This window comes from Drosophila mauritiana, chromosome X (genome assembly GCF_004382145.1).
Source record: "Drosophila mauritiana strain mau12 chromosome X, ASM438214v1, whole genome shotgun sequence".
Taxonomy (NCBI): Eukaryota; Metazoa; Arthropoda; class Insecta; order Diptera; family Drosophilidae; genus Drosophila; species Drosophila mauritiana.
Genome location: NC_046672.1, coordinates 22,404,737 through 22,429,145, shown reverse-complemented (window position 1 = coordinate 22,429,145; position 24,409 = coordinate 22,404,737). Strand labels below are relative to the sequence as shown.

General features: G+C 40.7%; 2 protein-coding genes across 2 annotated transcripts; both read right to left on the bottom strand.

Annotated features, from left to right (window-relative positions):
* Nucleotides 1–7,106: 7,106 nt before the first annotated feature.
* On the bottom strand, nucleotides 7,107–9,212 carry LOC117147257 (farnesol dehydrogenase). Its single transcript, XM_033314077.1, has 2 exons — nucleotides 8,531–9,212; nucleotides 7,107–7,347 (listed from the first exon to the last, which is right to left on the bottom strand). The coding sequence occupies exons 1-2, from the start codon at nucleotides 9,104–9,106 to the stop codon at nucleotides 7,180–7,182; spliced, it is 744 nt and encodes a 247-aa protein (XP_033169968.1). The 5' UTR covers nucleotides 9,107–9,212; the 3' UTR covers nucleotides 7,107–7,179.
* Nucleotides 9,213–9,741: 529 nt separating this feature from the next.
* LOC117147291 (farnesol dehydrogenase) lies at nucleotides 9,742–10,742 on the bottom strand. Its single transcript, XM_033314138.1, has 2 exons — nucleotides 10,148–10,742; nucleotides 9,742–10,037 (listed from the first exon to the last, which is right to left on the bottom strand). Exons 1-2 carry the CDS (start codon nucleotides 10,721–10,723, stop codon nucleotides 9,870–9,872), a joined length of 744 nt encoding a protein of 247 aa, XP_033170029.1. The 5' UTR covers nucleotides 10,724–10,742; the 3' UTR covers nucleotides 9,742–9,869.
* Nucleotides 10,743–24,409: the final 13,667 nt, after the last annotated feature.

The window sequence follows — 24,409 nt, the reverse complement described above, 5'->3', positions numbered from 1 at the left end:
GGACCCAATTTGTAGCTGGCCGCAAGATGGCAAGCGGGTATTTAGGTCCATACGAAGTCACAGGAGTCAAAGACAATGGCAGATATGACGTCAAAAAAGCAGCAAACGTCGAAGGACCCAATGTCACATCCACCAGCTGTGACAACATGAAGTTGTGGAAGTACATAGCCGAAAATGCAGACCTATTGTCATCCGGGTCGGATGATGATGATCAGGAGGGCCGAATGTAACATGGAGTAAGGCTGAAGGCTGGCAACAACCCGGTTGGCAGCGCTGTTGAGCAGCAACATGATTGTCGGAAATCGAAGTTATCGACAATCAGTCATCGAAGGAACGATCGCAAGGCAGTAGTGGAGTGGAAGTCAGCGTTGCAGTCAGTCGAGTTCTCAGCAGCAGTCGTTCGGTCACAAACTAAGAATACTTTATATAATTACCGCATTTAGAATTAAACTAATAATTAAATTAATAATAAACAATAATAATAAACAATCTTACATGTATATATATAAGATTATACATACTATAATCTTGAACACAACCACTAGCTGCTGAATCGATTGAGCCATGTTCGTTCGTCTGTTCGTATAAAAATATAGAAGGTTGAGCTTAAGCGCGCAGATTCTAGAGAAGTAGCGCAAGATTTTTTCAAAACGTTGCCATCCCCAAAACTGCCCCAACACTTTTGAAAAAGGTTTTGATTTTTGTTCATTCAATTATTTTTTTGATATGCCAACAAATAATGTTTCCCAGATCTTTACAGACATTCTGTCGTCTTGGTTAGTGATCCCAATCAAAAATATAAAGTTTCTTTCTGATTTTAGTGAAGCCTACGAAGTGCATAAATTCAAACATTTGTCTGTGAATATATATATATACATATAATACAGCCTGGCTTCATTGATATTTCAAACCTTATTATAACGGTTATCTGACAGTCGTTGTACTTGCAGTGTCCTTCACTGCTGCTATGTGGCAGCAGCAGAGATACAACTCAGAGAGCACAACTCATCATAACCCGCCAGTGGTGAGGAGGCAGCTACCCTCAGCGGTAGAAGCGGAGCGAGTCGGAGTGCGTTGCACGCATATGCAAAGCTACGATTATGTATGCCGGAATTCATGGAGTTTTAAAAGTTTCAAGCCCATAAGCCACAATGCCCACGTCTCACACAGCTTGACATTTATTATCAGGCGCTCGCCGACCCACTGCGCCGCTTTGTACACCCTAGCAAAGGGTATTTTATTTTTTGAAACCCTTGAATTATAATATCTGTCTACTATTTTCTCTCTGTATTCCCCATTAACACGGGGAGTACGAGAAATATGAAAAGCAGCCACGGCAGCTAAGTCCTAGATCGGTCAGTAATCAGATCTGAGTTCTTGGTGTCTTTCGTCAAACTCATTTCGCAAGTTTTTCTGGCGAGAGCTTAGTAGGGTAGGCAAACTCTTTTATTTCACTATTTCGGGCCGGAGTAAATAAGTGAGAGATATGTGACGCCGGGTAGGAAGAAGAATGAGGGTCGGAGTTCGTTTGCGGTCTATGGCCGTCAACGGGCGCCGGACAGACACATTTGCATGCCCGGTTGGTTGTCCAGCGTACGTGTTACTGAAGGCCTTTTGATTTCGCCAGCAGGGCTTGGGCGTAGCTCGCATATTACCAAGTCCGCACACGTTTCTGGGAAATAAGCATTTTCGCTAAATGTTTTGTAAATGTTTCCGCTTACAACTTTATAATTAATTGACGCTGCAAAGAGCGGAAGCGGAAAAGCGGAGCCTTGAAAGGCCCGCGCAAATTACGCCAGTTGAGCGGATTGCCCATAGCGATATGACTGAGGAACTCCGGTGGGCCATCCGAAAAGGGGCTTATAAAGGGCTCGGAAGCCGATGCACTATGGGGCATTTGGCCTGTTTTTTTACAAAAATTAATAACTCCTAAACTACTGGAGATATTTGGATGATTTTTTTTATGTGTTACACATGCCTCCAGGAATATTTTGGAAAAGTGGGCGTACCCCCAACTCCGCCCCAATTTTTTATTTTTATTTTTTTTTTTAATATTATATTTTTAAAGTTAATTTTTAATTTCAATATTGTATACAAATTCATAATCGTCTTCGTCTTTACAATCAATAGAGTCTGAAGAATCGGTGTCAGGTTCAAATTCGCAAGTTAACATTTGAAATTCAAATTTTGAATGACTTCTGGTGGAAGAGGTAGTCGCTTATGTTTTCGAACGCGCCTCTTTATATTTATTGATGATATTATGGGATATTATTTATATTTGCCTTGGCTGGGTTCAAAAAAAGAATTTTAAGTATGTCTGCAAGATCCAGCAGGCCGCGCTTCCGTGCAGCTAGCATTGCAGCTTGACCCAAAAGACGTTCGTTGTGATTCTGCGCCCATACGAGTTCATCTGCTTGCTGTCTTCGGCCACTCAAACTTTTTAAATAATATTACGTTTTCGGGCATCCAGCTAATTTCCTTTCCTTTTTATTTTTCTCTTTTACCTTCAGGACTAGGTGTTCTTCTAACCACTTTGAAAAAACTTTCGAAAATTCATATATTTTTCGATTGCATTTTCTCCAATTTCGCAAAATATTGACTGAAAACATTCGTTATTATTACTATTCGTTAATCGTTCATTAAAGTCTAGCTTGCTATCAGAAAAATGCCCACTAATAAAAGCGCAAAAAGAATTTTCCTTTTGACGAACACCCTTTTGCTTGCGCCACACTTCCAGCAGGGCAGCATTGGCAATCGAGATATTGCTCCCTAAAAAATGAAATTTTTCAAAAACCCGTTAGGGTTAGGTTTGAACACACTACAACATGAATATAAGCACTTACTGAACAAATTTGAACAAATTTTTGTAGCTCTATTCAAAGTTGAAATTTGTTTCAAACAACTACATGTTGACACCACTTGCTAAATGTACAAATTGTTGGAAATAGGCGCACAAAATAAACAATATATTAATAGAAACACATAATAAAAACCTAAAGATTGATTATCCATTTCAAATTATACTCTTCTTCGTCTTCTTTTTAAATTTTAACACTTTGAAAGTTAAGCTAAATTCTGCGCGCATTTCAGCCACGTCGTATATGTTCGTAACAGCCGACTTTAACAGCTGTTATTATAACAGTACACTGTTAAAATTACTTTTGCCGTCTATAACATAGTAGTTTGACGTATTTCCAATGTATTAATACTAAAATACTTCAAATTTGTATACTTGTGAAAAACACATTTTTGTAAAAGAAACAGGCCAAATGCCCCATAGTGCGATGGAGAGACGAAAAACTTTAATTGATTATCCATTTCATTACTTTTTGCTTGGTCTCAAAAAACGCAAACAAATAGTGTGAGCATGACAGTTTTGGGCGGCTTAAAGGCGTTAGAAGAGACGTGGCCAAATTGTCTTTGGTATACCGATAGCAATTAACAAAACAAACAAAAATTTCCACTGTCACGGCCATACTGTTATGTTTTGATTTTTCTTCTTGCCAATTTTTACCTGTATACCAAAAACATTTTGGCCACGCCTCTTCTCGCGCCTTTAATTAATTTAAGTAATCTCATTAATTATATACTTATCTGCCTGATGCGCAGTCCGTTTTCTTTAATGTTAATGTAATAACAATTTCATGGAAATTGAAAATATACATTTAAATCCTCACAGTTTCAAAAATTGTCTTGTGCCAGAGTGGGATTTTAAAATGTTTATTGGCGATATAAATGATCTGACGAAGTACTATAGACGAGGTCCCCAGTTAGTGTGAATGCGAACGCGAAATTTCATAATTTTTCTGCGATATGGATAGATATGAGAATATAGATGAGAACAAATTTAAAAATTGTTTAAAAGTGTGGGCGTGTCCGTTTTGGGCGTTTTGTAGGTGTGAGCAGAGGCGTGGCCAAAATGTTTTTGGTATACCGATATCAATTAACAAGACAAACAATAAAACGAAGAAAAATCAACATATTTTTCAAAATTATGGGCGTGACAGTTTTAGCCTGTTTGTGGACGTTAGAGTGGGCGTGGCAAAAAGTTATTTGGCAAATCGTTAGAATTTTACAAGACTAATAAACATATGAAAAATTATCTCAACATTTTCCCGAAGTGTGGGCGTGGCAGTTATGGGCGATAAAGTGGCAAAAAGTTCCTTGTCAAATCTACAGAAATACAAGACTAATAAAATGAAAATAAAGACTAATAAATTAAATGAAAAACATTATACAGCTATAGAGTTCCGGGTGAGACTCAAAGTTGGCGTGGTAGGCATCCTCTAATATTCGAAGCGAATATTCGGGGCTACCGAAAGCAGCGGTGCCCACTCAACACTCAACACCTGGGTGAGGTAAAAGTTTACGGCCAGTGCTTCCTGTTGACCCAGGACTCCACTTTTGGGATCAGCCTGAGAGTCCAGCGTGTGTAGAGCACTTGGGCTGTTACAACGCCCGTCAGCAACCTCCGATTGCCTCGCTTTTGACCTCTCGTGTTTGGAAGCCTTCTCGACAGAGACCCAGCAGTAGCTCTGGCCTTTTTGTGGGCGTACTCGCGGTGTTCTCGGAACGAAAGGCGGCGTGTCGAGCATGATTTTATCAAACGTTTCCACGTCACTGTCCCCAACTTGGATGCGTGCTGCCTCCTGCTCGAGATAAGGACGGAATCCGTTTTTCGACAGCCTTGATCACTGTGTTTACAGCTGCTTCAGCGCCGGACAACTACTTTGTGACCACTGCACACTGTATATTACTATACTATAACTATAACTATATATTATGAAAGAGCATACATTAGGGACACGAAAACGATATTTAAAAACATATAAGTTGCAACACTGCATTTTTATGCGATATCGAATTCATATGTTGGATCAGCTGTTTGTTCAAGCAAAATTGGCGCGAAGCTTTTACCCACCTTTGTGATTCTGTTAAAAATACACCTCGTATCCAAATATTTTCAAATAAAATGGAACATAAGGGTCAAGGTATGATTTATATAGATATAACTTACTGATCTAGAATTATGTGCTCCATGTTGTAATTGTTGTTGTCTTTGTTAACGTCTTATTTTAAGAAAAATATAACTAAAGTGTTCCGCTATTGTGGAGTAAGAAATGATTTGTGCCAACTTGTGCCAAAAACTAATAACTAATGTGTTTACTCAAATTGTAATTAAATTGATGTTAGCAACGCCTTTTGCCTAAGTTTGCCTATGCTCTTTATATTTTGCCGTTTAAGACAAGTTTGAGATTAGCCGATCGGTTCTGCTGTATGAATGGATCAAAGGAGATCGAAATGACAAAGCCTTAGTTGACTGGGTTGTTGGCGAATTTAAATTAAATGATATTACTATTGACGAGAAATTAAAAATCGCTAAGCAAATCAGAAGCTTTCACCTATGTATAATGAGCAAACGGATAGCAACGGATCTGGCCTACCTCGCATGAGCGAGGCTTGGTTGAACGTGTTGAGCATCAGGTATAACATGATGTGTCGTCGATGATCATCCCATGGTACCAATTTGGGCTCGGGGGGCCCCCCTTTCGGCTCCGACAAGCCCGGACTTGGGGACACCCGATGTTTTTACCAGTTTCGGCTTTTCAGCCCGGGAATGGCAACCCGTTCGCCGCTCCTTGGTGTATCCTTTCCTGCCGCGTTTGGAAGAGACTGCCAGCGTACCGCATACACAGTCTCATTGTCTCTCGCGGACATCCCAAACGCCATTTGTGCGTCTTATTCCGAGCCCGATGAGGTCTCGCAAATCCGCATAAAGGAGGCATAACACGTGTTGCCAGTCTTCACAATCCGCACCTCATAGACACGCGGGTCAATCATACGGTACCAAATAAATGGACCTCTGATGGATGCCTCAGGGCAACCTCGTGTTACCGGAACAGTCACATCACCATACCTGCTGACTAAACTTGCACTCCTGCCAGAGAAGACGCTTCTCCACAAGCCGGCTTCTCGGCAGCCGGAGTCGATGAGTCGTCTCATCACGACATTCCACTCCACGTCGAAAGATCCTTTGAAGTCCGCGAAGATCCCGATGATATATTGTGCCGGGCTGGCAGCAACAGTGCTCACAACGTGTCTCCGAGCACACGGCTTTTTCTAATAATCTTTTATATTTACATAAAGTTCCAAATGGTATGATTATATTTAAAAGAACTATATTTAAAAGAACAAATGCATTGCGAGCATGAGTTCTACAAAATTTTAGGGACACCAGAAGATTAAAATTCTACGGCAGGCTAACTTTTTATACCCGTTATTCGAGGAGTAAAAGGTTATGCTAAATTCGTTGAAAACTATGAAACAGGTAGAAGGAAGCGTTTCCAATCGTATAAAGTATATACATGTACATATATTTTTCGAGATCCCAGGAACTATACAAACTAGAAGTTAATGACTAAGCATACAGATCCTAGAGACAAAGACGCAGCGCAAGTTTGTTGACCCATGTTGTCATTTTTTAATATTTTTTCTCATTTTATTCCCCAATATCTATCGATACCCCGGAAAAATGATGAAATTTCGCGTTAGCATTTCCACTAGCTGAGTAACGGGTATCTGATAGTAGCAGAAGTCGACTATAGCATTCTCTTGTTTTTATTAATTTCTCGGTAATTTTATTCGTAAAGTAATATAATATGCAGTCACTACCTCGAAATGATTAATTTTCCTTGGACTGGAAGGTGCATGCGAAATTAAATAATACGCAAATTAGTTAATTAAATATAAGGGGCGGGGCCACACGCACAGTTTTTGGGATTGTCATTGACATGGTCTAGTGTAACAACATAAAGCTCCGAAAATTCTCTCACCTATCCCATGGGCCTGGAGATCGGTGCTGGATAGCGGTCCATGGGCCTCGGGAGATTTCTCTTCAACGGGTAAGTGTTCGAGACGGCGACGCCAGTGTTGGTCATCACCCTACACGTTGGCTCAATTTTGGAATTTTTCCGGGAGCGCCAACGCGATGCTCCCGTCTTAAAACTTCCCCTTTACACTCGGCCTTGGTGTTTATTTTAAATTCCTTTCCCCCCCTCTACAGCAAGTGACACAATCCGCCCAACGCATGATATTTCTAAAAAATATACGCAATTTCAGTCACTTTATTGGTTGCGCACGATATTTTCATCATTATCGTAATGATATTCCGGGACGGACTTAGAAGGGCTCTCCTAACGGCTTAATGGTCAGCTCGTGCACCTGGACATGTGCGGGTGTGCCAAGCACGTACATGATGCCCGCGGCGATGTCATCCGGTTTTAGCATCGGCAAAATACCGTAGCCGGCGGGCAGAATCTCCGTATCGGTCACACCTGGAGTGATGCTCTAGACAAAACAGGAGATAAACAACTTGTAGACTTGTTGGTTAAAAAAGAGTTTACTTTCTTAGTTGATACCCGTTAGTCATTCGACTTATGTACATATACTTATACGTACAAATAATCTATTCAAGGAATTTTGTTTTAATAGCACAACCTTATAAAAATTCGTTAATCATAAAATTTAAACTTTACACCACCAAATTCACTGATAACAAATTTTTTCATATCAAAATATCGAGTTCCCCGAATATCAGATACCGGTAAAATGATAACAAATTAAACATGAGAGAATGCTATAGTCGAGTTCCCGACTATCAGATACCCATTACTCAGCTAGTGGGAATGCGAACACGAAATTTAATAATTTTTCTGCGATATCGATAGATATGAGAATATAGATGTGAAAAAATTTTAAAATTATTTAAAAGTGGGCGTTAGAGTGGACATGGCAACATTACTAAACAAACTTCCGCGACGTCTATAACTCTGGAATCAGCATGCTTAATCTCAACTAGCTCTTATAGTATCTGAAATCTCGACGTTGATACGGGCGGACATGACTGTGATCGTGATCAAAAATATATATATGTATACTATTTGACCGAGAATAAAATTCGCTATGGCTATAGCTGCAAGTAAATTCACCATTATTATCATATTTGTATGAACTATTAACTACCATAGCTATTAAACAACATTCACCCCTTTGCCTTTGTTTCTTAGCATGGCAGTTTAGATCCCAAAATTTAACGTTTAGAGTCTACCTACATAGTGCACACTGTAGTGTGCTCAAAATGGATGTATCGATAGCTGCCAATTATGTACATTTTGAAATAGCCATAACGAGAAGTTCCTCCTAATTTAAGTACCTTCCCGTTTTCGGTCATGCAAAATAATTACCCAAATGTGACCAGGAATTAGATAAGTGCGCAACACTGACTGTTTCCGTGATTGCACACGAGCTCCACCTAGCGTCGGTTAGAATATTTGCTCGCAAATCTTTACAGAATTGGCGCTAAGCACTACGCTTGTAGGCGTCAAAGTTGGTGTAGAAAATTTCTTACATTTGAAAAAAAAACTTAAGGTTTTAACAGACATTCGGACAGACGGAAGGAGAGAGATATAACAATTACGTCTTACAAATTGACCGATAAAGGCTAACAAGTTTGATCCTTTTGTGCACTTACTGTGACCTTAATCTTAGTCTTGAATCCGCGCAGCTCCTGTCGCAGGACTTCCAGCAGGGCCGTAACCCCGTGCTTGGTAAGCGGATACATGTTAAGCACCTGCAGCTCGTCACCAGGTGGATTGATGATGTTACGGCCCGTTAGGCTGTTGATGAGCACCACATGGCCATCCACCTCACGTTGCTGCATCGAGCGAAAGGCGCGGCGGGTGCAGATAACCACGCCCATCAAGTTCACGTTCAGGACCTGCTGCAGCTGCTCCAGCTCCAGGGTGAGAAGTTGTCCGGGGTTCAGGCATCCCGCGTTGTTCACCAGGATGTCACAGCCGCCGAGCTGCTCCTCGATCCAGTCAAAGGCAGCCGTCACCGAGTCCAGATCTCCGACATCGCAGTGGATGGCATGCAGGCGGCCCTGCAGCTCCGGCGGCAGTTGTTCCTTCATGACCTCCATGCGGTCGACCCGCCGGGCCAGACCCACAACAATGACCCCTGCACTCACCAATTGGCGTGCCACTGCAGCTCCTATACCGGAACTGGCACCCGTGACCACCGCCACGCGATCATGCCAGCGTTCCATCCTTGAGATTCTCGACGAGTATTACGATTTCTGTGCGGCCCAAGCAAGGTTCTCTTTGAGTATTTTGGCTGTTAGTAAGTATTCTTCTAGGCCAGCTCCCAGGCAATTCTATTTCGCAACTGACTGCAGATGGCACCCGCGCATCCACTTTTATACCCCACATATCGGCCTTGCTTGGCAATGATAATAAAATATTAAACACCGACCGTCACAAGCGCGCAGTTCACACATGAGCTGAATAATTAAGTGAATACGCGCATCTATGGCGCATTTTACGGGGTAATTAAGACTATAGCGGGTCGCAAATGTAATAGTCGATTTGAAATAACCTGGTTATAAGAAGCTAAACGTATACATATCCCAATCAAAGAAATGCAAAAATGTTTATACATATAACAGGCGTATAGATAACACAGAGGGACGCGTATGGAAATAGTAATTTCAATTCACATTATTAACCTAACATGATTTTTTTGAAATCAAATAGTCAAGACATCTCCAAGTTCTGCGGATGCACTTTGTGCGGCATCAAAAGTGTTTCACTTCTATCTTTTAATACACAAAATGTTTGTAATATGGTGCAATTTTCCCGATTATCGTCAAAACTTGTCACAATATATTTCAAAGATATTTCAGACATTGGATCCGTCTATTTTATTTCTGTTTATTTCAATACGCGAATAATTCAGTTAGGAAACTAAGGGCAAAGTGCACAGCATAGTTAAATATTTAGTAGTCAAAGTGGAGCAAAGTGGAGGGTGTCCTAAAAGGGTTCGCCCAAGGGCTTGATGGTCAGCTCGTGCACCTGGACATGTGGAGGCGTCGACAGAACATACATGATGGCACTTGCCACATCCTCCGCCTGTAGCATAGGCAGCCTTTTGTAGTCCAAAGGCACTAGCTCTGTGTTTACCAATCCCGGACTAATGCTCTGTAAAATAGTGTAGATTAGAATGCCTGTCTAGCCACTTTTGGCCATAATTCGATTGTGAATAATAACTTCCTGATTCATTTGTAGTGCATTCATTAAACCATACTCACCGTGACCTTGACTTTGGTCTTGAATTCTCGCATCTCCTGCCGAAAGAGCTCGGTAAGAGCGGTGATCGCATGCTTGGTGGCCGGGTACACGTTGAGTTCCTGCTGGCTGCCGGGCAGGGGATTGAAGATGTAGTGACCCACAATGCTGTTAATGAGCACCACATGACCCATGGACTGGCGCTGCCTCATCGATTCAAAGGCGCGCTGGGTGCAGTAGACCACGCCCATAACATTCGTCTGCAGCACCTGCTGCACAGTGTCTACCGACATGGTCAGCAGCTGGCCACCAGACAGTTTCCCGGCGTTATTGATAAGAATGTCCACGCCGCCCAGATCCCCCTGCACCGCGTCGAATACAGCGTTTACGGATGACACATCCGAGACATCGCACTGCATGATACGCAATCGAGATCGTCGATCCTCCGGCAGTTCCTCGCGCAGTTGCTCCAAGCGGTCCAGTCGACGGGCCAGGGCAACCACCATGACGCCAGCGGAGACCAGCTTTCGGGCGATTTCCGCTCCGATTCCCGAACTGGCTCCGGTCACCACTGCTACGCAGTTATGCCAACGTTCCATGCCGGCGACTGTGAGTCAAATAAAACCTCCCACGTATCTGAGTATCTGAGACAGCTTCGGATTGAGGGTGCTCAGTCTATATCTCCACACAGAGCGAAGAGTGGACCTAAAGCCTAATACATTAAAATTCATTACTTCTATAATCAATTTAAAAATCATTTTTTTAACAAGCATTATGCCGGTAAAAAATTAAAATTCAAAAATAATTTATCAGATTTTTTTATTGTGATTTTATTGTTTCCATACAGTGTTTGTGTTCTTCATGTGTATGACGTATTCAATTACCGCCAAACCGCAGAATGAAACGCAACCATATCGTATCAGATCAAGTTAAACCGCATTTCAACCCAAATGCTTGGATCACTTAGCAAATTTCTATGCTCGTCACTCGTAGAGTAAAGGCTTTTACAAAATAATTGAGAAACATGTTAAAGGCAAACGAAGGGGTTTCTATCAAGTGTACATACATATATGTACATCATAAGGACCAAGGCGGTATATATCGGTGCGTTTGTCATTATTTAAGCTCTCACATGTTTTGACTTTTTTTTAAGTGTAAGGTAAGTAAGTATGGACTACACTATTAAGCAACCAAGCAAATTTGTTGCAAAACATTGACACGCCACAAAACGCCCAAAACTCTCGCTTTAAGGATTTTTTTCTCTCTTTTTATTTACAATCTGTCCTAAAAAAGTATGAATAAGTTAATTTTATAATTATTCGTAGATTAACAGAGGCAGTAGTTATCCATTAATTCCTACTTTTAAATGTGTACAGGGTGTATTAGACAGGTCCTAAGACGCTTCCTTGTGGGACTCCAGCTTTTATAAAGTGCAAGGGCGTTTAATTTTTTCGTTGCACATAAAAGTGTCTACTGGTTAAGTATGACATTAATAATAAAAAATATGGTAGTAACCAGGTAACCACTTTTTGATTTCAAATGATAAGCCGTCATGCCAGACTCCATCAAATGCTTGTTGAACGTCAAGAAATGTTGCAGTGCAGTATATTTTGCTCTCAAATGCTGACAAACTTTCATTTATAATCCTGTGGCATTGCTCAGGAGTTCCGTGGCCCCTTCTGAATCCAAACTGGTGTTCCGGTATGATAGCGAATTCGTCCAGGATTGGCAACATTCTCTTTAAAAGTATTTTCCATTTCCATTGGTTTGGAAGTGGCCAACTCTTAAGATCGCATTAAATATGAACGTAAGAAATCGTATACACTTTGGTGGTAGATTTTTCAAGGTTACGCCATCTATTTTGTCCGAACCTGGAGCCTTTTTACTATTCAGCCATTTAATTTCTGATGAAACTTCATTAATAACTGATTTTACGAATGGGTAAGCTAATTTGGCAGGGTGACTCGAGAACTTATCTACCTTCCTTTCTGTTTGCGGGTTTCAATATCATTTGGCTGAAATACAGAGTGCAGGTGTTGAGCAAATGCTTTGGCTTGTTCATCATCAGATCTACACCATTCGCCATTGCAGTTTCGGACTACTGTGTCCGGCAGGTCGCTTGAGATATTTGGTTGCTCTCCATAAATTATGTTCGTGGTTACAAGAATGTGGATATAGATTTCTAAGATATTCAGCGATTCATTTCTTAAAGGTAACAGTAGTTTTTTGAGATCAGATGCAGCCTTGTTATACGATCTTTTGTCGGCAGGGTAGAGAGTTTCTTGCCATCTTTTACGCAAATTTCTCTTGTGTTGTATTTGTTGTCGGATTTCTGCTGAGAGCGATATTAGCGAGATATCCAGGCTGATAGCTGTTTGCAGATAACTTTTAAACGCATTGATATCGGTATTTGCAGAAATTACTTTGTATAGGCTTGTCAATATATGAGCTACTGTACTGTATGTCATTATTATTGGAGAATGGTCTGAGCTTAGACCAAAACTTTACATTATTCGCCTGTGTGATTGTGGGATTTCAAAGTATGCTACGAAGTCTATTGAGTCTGGTATCTTTCTACTATCAGTAGGCCAGTATGCAGGCTTGCCGGTTGAAAGTGTTGTTATGCTGTTGTTTACGATGCATTTGTACAGTTCACTTCCCTTCGGATTTGTCAATCTGGAGCCCCACCAGGGGTGCTTAGCATTGAAGTCGCCTCCTACTATAAACTGTGGTCCGAGTTTTGGAAAATCTTCTTAAAATCTGCTTCTTTGAGAGCAAATCTTGGGGGAAGATAAATTGCTGTTACAGATACATTTATATCTTGACTACATAGCATTTTCTCTAATGCTGTCCATAATAAGCTGCGCCACCATGAGCTCTGCCCGACGGTGGTCAGTTCTAATTATATCATATCCAGCAACCTTGATATATGATTTGCTGGTGAAGTGTATCCCGGAAATCAACATAATGTCAATTTCATTCGTTTTTATAAAGATGGATATTTCATTTACATGGTTAGAAAGCCCATTGGCATTCCATATTCCTAGGTTAAAATTTACTTGCATAATTTGTTTACAAGTAACATTATCATGTTGAGTAAATTATTAGTAAGTTCAGACTGTTTTTCTAATAGTTGCTCTATTCTCTCCAGTGATGTGTTTGTTTTGCCATTTTCTGCAGCAATTTTGGCATAAGATTGATAATCGTTACTTTGTCGGCTATATGTTGGTTTGTTAGGCGGAGCAAACGATTGCTGGATTCCTCAATCATTTTTACTCTGGTCTCTATTGCTATTCAGGGATTTTCGATTGGTTGCTGATTTTTTTGACAAGAGTTCCTGGTAAATTCTACACCCTTTGTAGCTGGCGGCGTGTTCCTCGTAGCAGTTGGCACATTTTGCTGGTTGTTCTGTATTTTTCGGGCAGATGTTGCTTGGGTGTCGAGAAGAGCATTTTACTCAGCGGTACGTTTAGCACAATATGATTTAGAATGTCCGAGTTGCTGGCAGCGATAGCATTGAACAATTTCATTGGTTTTGCGGGGTGGCTCTATAGTGACAATAGCGTTACCTATGTGTTTTACATTATATATGTCTTGGTTTTTATATCTACATAGAACATGTTCAGTGGCGTTTTGGTCGCACGGCTTTTAATATTACTTATGTTTCTAACAACATGACCTTTTGACCCTACATCACTTTAAATATTATTCAAATTTGTAGAAAAATGCAAGTGCTTAATAACAACTCTAAATGCTCTGTCTTCCTTAAGCTGGTATGTGTGGTACTTCACACAATCAGTATTAAGTGTTTTGACTAATTTTCTGAGTTCTTCAATACCTTTAACCATTACCCTTACGTGTCCATTACTTGAGTCTTATAATAGTAAAGTTCTCTTTTAATTTTAAATTTAAGATAGGCTAGCATTTCACTTATATCATTGACGTCAGACAGAATGATAGGTGGGGGCTTAGCAGAATCAGTGGCGCTGTCTTCAATTACCATTTCGAGATCTTCGTTCTTGTTATCTTTGTTTCCTGTTTTGTCGGGCAATCCGTCGCTTAAGAGAGCGAATTTATTTGCGCTGATGCTTGCTGAATTGTCCAGGGAATTCTTTTTTCTTTGAACTTCGGGAGAGGCTTGGCTTGGTCTCTTTTTTGGCTTTGATTTTACTTTCTGCCATTTCAAAGCTGTTAGGTCCAGCAAAGAGAGTGAACAGTTACTCGGTACTTAGCAGCAACCAAAACTTATTGTTGTATTTTATGATTGTAACACATGAAATAACAGCATTTTAAGCAGAAGCTTCTGCACAAGCTAGGCACGTCTAAATTCAAAGAGTGCATGATTTTACTTTTTCGGACTTCTTTCTCTATCTTGCCTAATGCTACCGATATGCCAAAAACATTTTGGCCCCTCCTGCTCTTACGTGCACTAGAAAATTTCCAAAACATTTTTGAATCTCTCGAAAGTCTTATTTTGACAGATTTTACATACTATCTAAGCTAGGCAAACGAAGACATCGAGTTTTTTTGAATAGACTAAACGATAACTTGTTTATATCTTCAGCATAAGAATTGTATGATCCATTCACCATTCACTACTTGAGTCACTCACATTTTTTTCTCAATGCAGCCACGCGCACTGCGGACGTTTCATGTATGAACATTAACAATAAACTCATAGTTATACTATAATAATCTGTGTTTAACTATATCTCCAGTAATCTGAATAAATATTCGTTCCAGTAGTTGTGAGTGTGCATTTTTGTTATCATACCCTTTACTCGTATTCCGTTGATACGCTCAAACCATTTTGAGTCACACGACTTCTAACTTATTTTACCATTCTTATTAATATTTGACTATTGATTTAGTCAATTTCTATTGATATTTGGACATTTCTTCCCCACAGTAATGGGTATCTTATTGTGGCTGAAACCATAGCGTTCATACTTTATTCTCGTACGCATTATTTTAGTAATGTTAGCAAGCTGCAATGCAGTGACAAAATTATTTGGACATTTTTTGGAATGCGTTCTCAAAATCCGACTCAATAGCTAAATCGAAGTTGTATGGTTGTATGTATGGTAATGAAATATTGACGAATTCGAATTCACAAGTCTGTCGCAGCTGCCAACCAGGCCAACAAAAACAAAACGGAAAACAAGAAAAACAACAAGGTCGACAGCTGCACAAAAGTTCCCCCTTGAAATATAAATAAAAATCAATTTAAGGCGTATTTTACAGAAACTCAAACAGAGCGGGAGCTTCGAAAAAGGGTGGGCAGATGCGAAGGGCTGAAAAGTTCCATGGGGGTTCTATCAGGGTGTGCCACATTCGCAAGTAAATTTCGGAAATAGTTAGTTATGCACAGAAAATGGTTAGGATTGTACACACACTTTTTGTTACACCGAATTGAATAGTTGATAATAAGTTCGAATTATTAATATTACAAAATATACATACTCCGCAAATTCAGAAACTAAATACCTACACCTTATATTTTCAAATCAAATAAGTTTTCGAGCTGGGAAAAAACATATGAATGTTTGTATGTTTGAACCGTGATTTCTCGCAACTCCAGCCCCACAGACACACGTGCTATTTGCTCACGTGTTTATGGAAATTGAGCAACGTTTTCAAGTATTTGGAGGAAAAGCGCCATCTCACAGCGCAGCTTATTTGCCGACTCTAGACGACTTGGGGGTGGAGAACGCAAAAAGAATACGCATACAGATTTTACTGATTACGTATTTGCCGAGAAGCAGGGAGCAAACAAGGCGGAGTGGGTGCCTTAAAGTTTTCGGCAAACATGGATCTATTAGTCGCATTAGACTCGACAGGATGCGCCCCTCAACCGAAGTGTCTAGTCCGGAGTACGAAATGTGCGGTGTCCAACATCGCCGTATCTCCTACATACCGCCGAGCCAATGGTCAGAGTTCAATGCCGAGCATGTGCATATGCACGTGAATATTGGAAAACCAAAAGGACTTTTCTGAGTCCGACCCATGCTGTTGCAGCGAGCCGTGTGGCTTGTGCAACCAATCGGTGATGGTGGTGGTCGTGGAGAACAGTGGGTCCATGGGGCGCCTCAGCCGACGGCAACCTTTTCAGCACCTATGAGAAATTGTGACTTTTGCTATCTAAACGAGGTTTCTTTGACTTTACCATTTAGCTGAAATCGATTGATTGAACGCCAGTAATTATTTTTAAACTAGCTTACCGTCATTTAAGCTGATATCATATCAGGAGTCACGCGTTCTCCAACTCAGCCTTGCCACTTCAATTTGTCTTATTCCAATAGACTACTTTTAATTAATTTACCATCCCTAGCTAACCGTAGAACTATGCTTGGAACAGTTTTTATTTGTAAACTTATTCGTGGGGATGTTGAGAGTCCCGACTTGATTAGTCGGCTTAACTTCTCGGTTCCAAGTAGATTCACTAGAAACTATATACCCCTTATCTTAAATCATTGTAGATCTAATTATGAGTTGCATGACCCTTACAGAGTTTTATGTTCTGACTATAATAGACATTATCCTATTATCTGTAATCTTGACTCTCTGCCGCTATTAAAACAATCGATTTTATCTTTTCTATTACATAATTAGATCCTACTAACACTAATATTTAACATAGTTATTCCTCATTATATTCATTTCCTCGTTCCTATTCTATTTTTTATATCGCATCTATATCTTCTCGCGAATCGAGCCGTACGATACACGGCAGCGCCCCTCGGTCGGTTGGGCGGGAGGTGTGGGACCCGTGCGAAAAAAAAAAAAAAATTATTTCTTGCTTGTTAACAAACATGATGTTTTGGGAGACATCCCAGGGTGCATTTTGGAACATCTGCAGCTGGGGCTCCTGGTCTCGATCGATCCTTTCGTTTTCGGCTTTCCTGTTCTCTTGTGCTCCTTGTTGCATCTTCTGCTGCTCCGGCTGTCGCTGTTCATAATTCAAAGTTTTCTATGCTAATTCGATCTCCGGGAAGATGGCGGTGTCCTTGGCTCCGGCCACAGAAGAGTGCCGGAAATTTATGCAGCCGTGGCATATGCGGTGTCCTTTTGAAAAACGAGTGCCTGATATTCAAATTGGAAAAAAGCAATTGGAATGCGTATTGTGAAATGCGGAGTCCCAAAACTGAAGGACCAGCAGGCGACAAGTGAAATTTGCAGGGAAACATGCGAAATTTGCATTTGGCCTGACCCTTGAAGGCGTCACCAGCTGTTTTCATTATGCCAATTTGTCTTGGGCTTTCCACTTCCCAACATCCCTCTGTTTAATTATGTAAGCAGCCGGCGGGAATTCCGACCCCTTGCTCTCTCCATCCATGCTCTTGTGTTCCATCGGCTTTTTAAGCTGGTTTTTGCTTCTGTTTTCTGGTCGAAATGGCAGACTTCCAGGTGCGTGTGTGGCAACTAACTCTCTGCAAGGACGGCAACCACTTGGCGTTTTGGCTGTTATGACCACCTATAAACCGGCTAAAATTGCCAACAATCCACCGCCTGCATTAATGTCCCAAGGTATGCAGAAACTTTGTGTTCTACTCTCACGCGAAAACTAAATGATTGATTCAATTTTAATGCTTATCGAAATTAATATTCCTTTGGCGGACTCAGTAATTAGTTATAGTCCAGTAGTTGCCAACTGGGACCGGATATCCTTTCCAGTTTCGGCTTATGATGGCTTCTTCCGTAGCTACGATTTGGCCGCAGTCCAGGATTCCTCCGAGTCCGATTTTAAAGGGAGGATTTTGTTTTTATTCCTTCTCATTCTATACCCGCATTCTACTGAGTAAGAACGTGGGTATATTTTTTGTGCTTTAATAACTCACCCGTGGACATTGTTGCCCTCTCTAAAAGCCCAGATCTTATATTCACAAACAAGCTGATTAGATCTGTAGCATGTGTCACTTATTCAGCTCATTTATTGATTCATATTGCGGCACGTACATATGTGGGCAGCGTAACTCTAGACGTGAGGGAAAAATGGTCAAATGACCATCGAACGCCTCGGAGTAGACGTGACAAGAAGGTTTTTGGCAAATCGATAGATTAAAAGATTAATCAAGACTAATAAAATTATGAAAAAATTTTGAAAAATGGTTCAAAAGTGTGGGCGTTGCAGTTTTGGGCGCTTTAGAGTGGGCATGACAACATGGGTCAACAAACTTGCTGCGTCTTTGTCTCTGGAATCTGTATGCTTAGTCATTACCTTCTAGCTTGTATAGTTCCTGGGATCTCGAAAAATATATGTACATATGTATATACTTTATACGATTGGAAACGCTTCCTTCTACCTGTTTCATAGTTTTCAACGAATCTCGCATACCCTCGAATAACGGGTATAACAAGTTAGCCTGCCGTAAAGTTTTAATCTTCTGGTGTCCCTAAGAAATAGAAGAATGTAGAAATCTTGCTCGCAATGCATTTGTGTAAGTTCTTTTAAATTGAATCATGTAAATATATGAGATTATTAGAAAACGTCGTGTGTTGAGAGTTATCTTCCAGTGCAAAGTAACTGACTGTTTGAACTATCAATTTGCTGACTGCCTTTTGCTTTTCCACACGTGTCCGAGGGCTGAATCAATACGAACAACTTCAGGCCGAAACAGGTGCTAGGAACTAGGAGAGAGTAATACAGATTGAACCACTTGAGTGGTTTACAGATAACGAATTTATTCACTAGTGCCCTTTGCCATGTTGCACTCAGTCACGTCAGCCATTCCCATTTGACATTTGGAATAACACAACACAGTGTAGAAGCTGAACATAATATTTTATGAGGAATTCAGGCAAAATCTCCGCTCTGGACATGTGTGCGCTGATTATAGAAGTCCCGGCTTGGGCACTCCGAGTGCTTCAACCTGGATATAAGCGAATGATAAATGGCTTCAACATGCAACCAAAAACTGCAATCAGTCTGGATGTGGTGTGTCAAATTATAAAGAAATAATACAAGAAGCCCCGTGATGCTTAACTCATGTAAGAACATGCATACCTACATACATATGCATGTGTGTTTATACACATCTACATTAAAATCAGTAAAACGAAACAAATTAGCTTTGCCAACAGATTATTTAGCATGGGTTTTTACTCTTCGCGAAACGGGTATAATAATACATACATGTGAAGACAACCTTTATATGTAGCTGATGATAAATGAAACCAAGGGCAAGGGCATTTTCCTCCTCTTTCGCTTTTAGATACGTATGCATGTATATTTTTCCTAAAGTACACTAAGTTTGTTTGAGGAGCAAGGCGGAAATACGGGCTATTGGGTGCCTTGGATGAGGTTCGGAAAGGAAAAAACCGACTGCCCGTTCTTTTTCGATCGGCAATTGCCCACTGTCACTCCGCATAAAGAAATATGCAATTTTAAATTAAACATAGTTACATTTATGATTTTTCATTTGTTTCAGGGCTTACGAATAATTGGCTTATAAAAACTTTAAAATAAGTCTATTTTGGTTCATGTTCCTTACCGTGGAATTAATGTAGCATTGCTGTGGGCTTGGATGCTGACTGAATTAATGTTTACTACAAATGGTACATAATGGTACAAATGGGTGTAGTGCGCTTGACTTAAACTCTATCTAATATAAATATTATTTCCCATTATTTTCATAAGTCTTAAAGTGCGCCGGGAATATAAGTAAAAGTTCGGCGAGATTCGATTCTAACCTCCACCGATTATGTGATTACCTGTTGCTACCGAAATCACGGTGGAATCTACCTTAAACTATGTTCTTTTAAATTTGGGTGCCATATTTATTCTTATCTGTATGATCAAATTTGGCTTACCCTCGTCTAGGCACCCAGTTTGTGCCATCACGGCTAATACGATCGCCGTGCATCTATAGATTGGAGGCTGCCGCTCAATTAATCAACCGCAACCTTCGTGCTAGTCACCGAGAGGTGGTCACCTGTTTCAAGTTGGCCCCCAAAGCCATCCCCCATTTGTGCCGCAATACATATCAACACAACAACAACAATAACTTGGATCAAGCCACTAAGGTCTTAATTAATCTAAAATCTAAAAGAAATTATAATTGCAAATGTGAAGTCACAGAAATCAAAATCAAAGTAATAATGTAAAGTAAAACGAAAGAAAAGAAAGAAGTAAAATCGGTAAGAAGAAAATTTAATGACTAGTTAAATGACTTAAAAATAAAAAACAATCGATTTAAAACAAAACTTTTAAAAAAAATGAGAAATGGAGAGATGCGCACGTAGATGGAAAACTTAAAAACAATGTTAAAAAAAGAACTAAATAAAAGAAATATAGAAGCCCCTTTGTGTCCTTCTTATCTATTAATTCAGCCCATTTTGGCCTCGCCGGCTAACTATAGTTAGCTTTTTCAAATTTACAGTAATTTAACTAGAATTACATAACAATCACATATAACAAATAGGATTTAAGATAAGCGTCAGCTTCTGCGGACCCTTTCGAAGGAGATCGGGTAATGAGATCCCTCGGTTGCCTTCTATTGAGCCTCCTTGGTGGGCGAGATCTGTTTAGAGCGCTGGCCAGCCGATTTCTGTGGCGCTCCAGCCTGTCATGGTATCTGCTCGAGTGCTGGTTTATCTTGTCAAATACCGTTGCAAGTTTCAGGTTTTCCACTCGCAGCCGGTAATGAGTCTTGCTACCTTATTTTGAATAGCCTGGATCCTTTTGATTTGGCTGTCGCATGCCAAGCCCCAGATTTGGCACCCATACTTCCAGTTTGGTGCTAAGATCTGTTTGTAAATTGTCAGCTTGTTGGATAGCGACAAATTACTGCGCGAACAAAGTAGCCAGTAGTGCTTCGCCACCTTAGCACGTAGGCGCGTTCTGATGTCGGTCACATGCTTGGAAAATGTGAGTCTGCGATCCAGAAGCACTCCAAGGTACTTTGCTGCGTTCGGCTGTGGTACGGGGGCTTCCTCGATGTAGACGGGCGGTGGCGTTCTCCGCTTTAAAGTAAAGCAGATGTTGTTGGATTTACTGCTATTGATGCCAATGTTCCAACGTCTTGCCCATTCCGAGAACCGGTATGCAAAGTCCTGGATACCATCGGCTGCGTCGTGCTCGCATCGGGACCTGTAGGTGACGCACACGTCATCGGCAAATGTGGCCAACATAGATTTCCCGTAAAGGCTTACATCCGGCTGCGGCATGTCGTGGCTATACAGGCAGTAGAGCAGGGGGCCGAGGACACTACCTTGTGGAACACCAGCTGCCACGTTGTGCTCGGTGGAAATTGCTGAATGAAAGCGCACAGCGAACCTCCTTCCTTCCAGGTTCGATTTTAGCAACCCAAAATATGGAGCAGGCAGCGTCTGCTTGATTTTCAGTTGGAGTCCAATGTGCCACACTCGATCAAACGCTTCTCGAATGTCCAAGAAGAGGCTGTTACAATATTCCTTACTGTCGTAGGCAGTCCGAATTTGCTCGACGACTCGATGGAGCTGCTCGACAGTACAGTGGCCAGCACGGAAACCGAACTGGTGCTCAGGGGTAATCCCCTGGGCTTCCATAATCCTTACAATCCGGACAGCAATCAGTCTCTCAAACACCTTCGAAATTGAAGGGAGGAGACTGATCAGCCGGTAGGAGGCGGGCTCCCTTTCCGGCTTGCCAGGTTTGTGGATCATGGTGATTATCCCGAGCTTCCACTGATAAGGGAAGTATTGCAACCTCACAATAGCGTTGAAAACCAACGTTATGTAGAGGATCGCTTGTCTGGGCAGGGCCTTCAATGTGGCGTTGCAGATGACGTCATGTCCAGGTGCTTTGTTGTTACTCTGGCGCACAATGACTTCGGCTACCTCGCAGGGTTCAAACGGCGTGATTGGCATATCCATTTGAAGCGCTTGGTTCAGCTGGTCCTGAGATTCTTCAACCTGTTGCAGGCTGGCAAGCTTGAATGGTTGAAATCGCTCGGCGAGGTGCGCAGCGAATACCTCCGCTTGTCCCAAGTCGGTCCGACACCATGTCCCGTTGCTATCGACTAGAGGCGCCTTCCCCGTGCAACGCCTTTTGATTGCGCGCGTGGCCTTCCACAGCGAATGCGTCGCTTCGCTTTCGACTCCAGTATTGGCAAGCCTTTCGTCGAACCATGCGGCTTTGTGCAGCACCAACGCGCATCGGAGCCTACTCAGCGCTCGATTCCATTCCGTTTTGTCCAACGGGTGCCGAGACCTCATCCACCTAGTGCGTAAGCGCCTCTTCTCAGCTATAAGCAGCAGGATCTCCCTGGGTATTGGGATTCGATCTGCCGCGGGCTGCCGAGATATTCAGCGAGTTGCCAATCTAGCTGCTGACTTGATATTGTTGGTGAGCAGTTCGATAGCATCATCAACGTCCTGTCCAGAGTTTAAGGCAGTGTTGAGGGGCAGTGTGGACTCCAGTTGCGATTGGAATACCTCCAGGTTAGTACGCCTAGTGATAAGAATTTGTAGAAAATAGCTAACTAACAAAAAAATATTATTAGGGTATGCTATACTAGTTAATAAGTCTCCTAGAATTTTTGTAAGTCCGCTGGTGTTTATTATTATTACTTTTCTTTTGCACACATTATGATGATTAGATTTATAATTAAGTGATTTCTTTTCATCTTTGCAAGTGTTTAATTAATTATAATTGGTTTAACAAAATGGAATTATTAGTATATTAAGAAAATAAATTTGTAGGTATACAGTTTGAAAAACAAAATATGAATTTTTTACACATAGTATATTTTGTAATATAGTAAAATAGTTTTTATATATTTTTATTTAATCAAATAAATGTTCCGTCAGCTGACTGAGTACAACGCTGAGAAGAAATATTTGACGAAGGTTTTCATTTAACTTCTTTATTCGGATATCAGCTTGAGACTAAATGTTAGTGACAAAAATCTTTCTTATACTGTCCTTTTGCTTACATTATTTCTGGAGCGACTTAGTATATTCCTATTTCTTTGTACAGTGCTAATTATGTGAATACGGCACTATATACCTATTAAAATCGTAATTACCCTTTTTTACTTTATATCTTTCTATTTCCCATTGTTATTATTGGTATTAATATTTATAAATTATAGCAGCCCTCGCTTGTTGTTATAGCGATTCGAATTGAAGTTAATTGAATTGTCTAATACTGAAAAATTAAAAACGAAAGCTAGATAATTGGGAGTCACGCATCGAAAGTGGGTTGAGAAAAGTAACTAGTTGTCCGGTAGCTGTTTTTGGGATCGCCAACCCACTTTAATTTGGAACGTGGTGATCATGGTAGGGTGGGCAACAACTGAGCTCCAACAGCTGCTCTACCCGGCTACCCTAGAGTGCCATCTCTCAATGTAGGGTAACGAGAAAAGATATAATTCCCCCACCAATTTCCCTATCTATCCTTTTTACTTTCCCTTGATTGATCTAACCTTCCGCACATGGTTTTTATTTAAGATTTACAAACTTTCGAGGGCATAACTCAAGGATTAATGGTAAACCCCACCTTTTTACCGACCATACAGCCGAAACCAGTACGTGTGACTATCCTTGAATACACACCCCAGCAGTTCGTGGGACAATTGCAATTGCAGGTTGTATGCTACATGGGCAAGAAAAATCTATAAAAATATAGGCATTTCTAAAAACTTCAGAGGTGGCTTTAGTGAAATGCAGAATTCCGGTGTTTATTGTTTTATTTATTACTAGTTATTACTAGTAATATTATTACTACTACTAGTTGTTACTAGGTAATTTATTATTACCCGGCAACCGTTGTTTTGCCATATAAATAATAATATATAAATTACTTATTGTAAGTATGTACAGCCGTGTTCAAAAAAATAGCAGTGTGATGGAAACTAAGAAACACAAATGTATTTCTCCATGTCCCTTTTTGGAATCCACTTTTTATTGCACTTATTTTTGTAAAATGGAATGTATAGATATAGAAAAAAAGAAAATCCCGTCAGTTTGTATGTATGTTTTGTATGTATGTTTGTTTGTATGTATGTTGGGCGTACCGTTGCACAGCCGAGGTGGGTTCGAATTACGAAGCAGATAATGGTAGATCCAACCTTTAATGGTAAATTATTCGGTGGCATGCCTGGCAAATCCAGTGAGTTCAAAAACTCTGTGGAAAAATGTACTGCTTCGTTTTCGTCGCAAAATGATACAAAATGATTTATATGATACTAAGTTCCCTGGAAACAATATTTGTATCTTCAGATTTAAATTGTCAACTTCTACATTTTTGCCGCTTTTTTAGCTGTAATTTTTCAACATTACGCCACAATGGAGATGATTTTAAG

Coding starts and splice junctions, on each gene's coding strand:
- LOC117147291 (XM_033314138.1), bottom strand. CDS start 10,723: ATGGAACGTTGGCATAACTGCGTAGCAGTGGTGACCGGAGCCAGTTCG. Junction 10,038..10,147: donor AGACCAAAGTCAAGGTCACG/GTGAGTATGGTT, acceptor ACTATTTTACAG/AGCATTAGTCCGGGATTGGT.
- LOC117147257 (XM_033314077.1), bottom strand. CDS start 9,106: ATGGAACGCTGGCATGATCGCGTGGCGGTGGTCACGGGTGCCAGTTCC. Junction 7,348..8,530: donor AGACTAAGATTAAGGTCACA/GTAAGTGCACAA, acceptor TGTTTTGTCTAG/AGCATCACTCCAGGTGTGAC.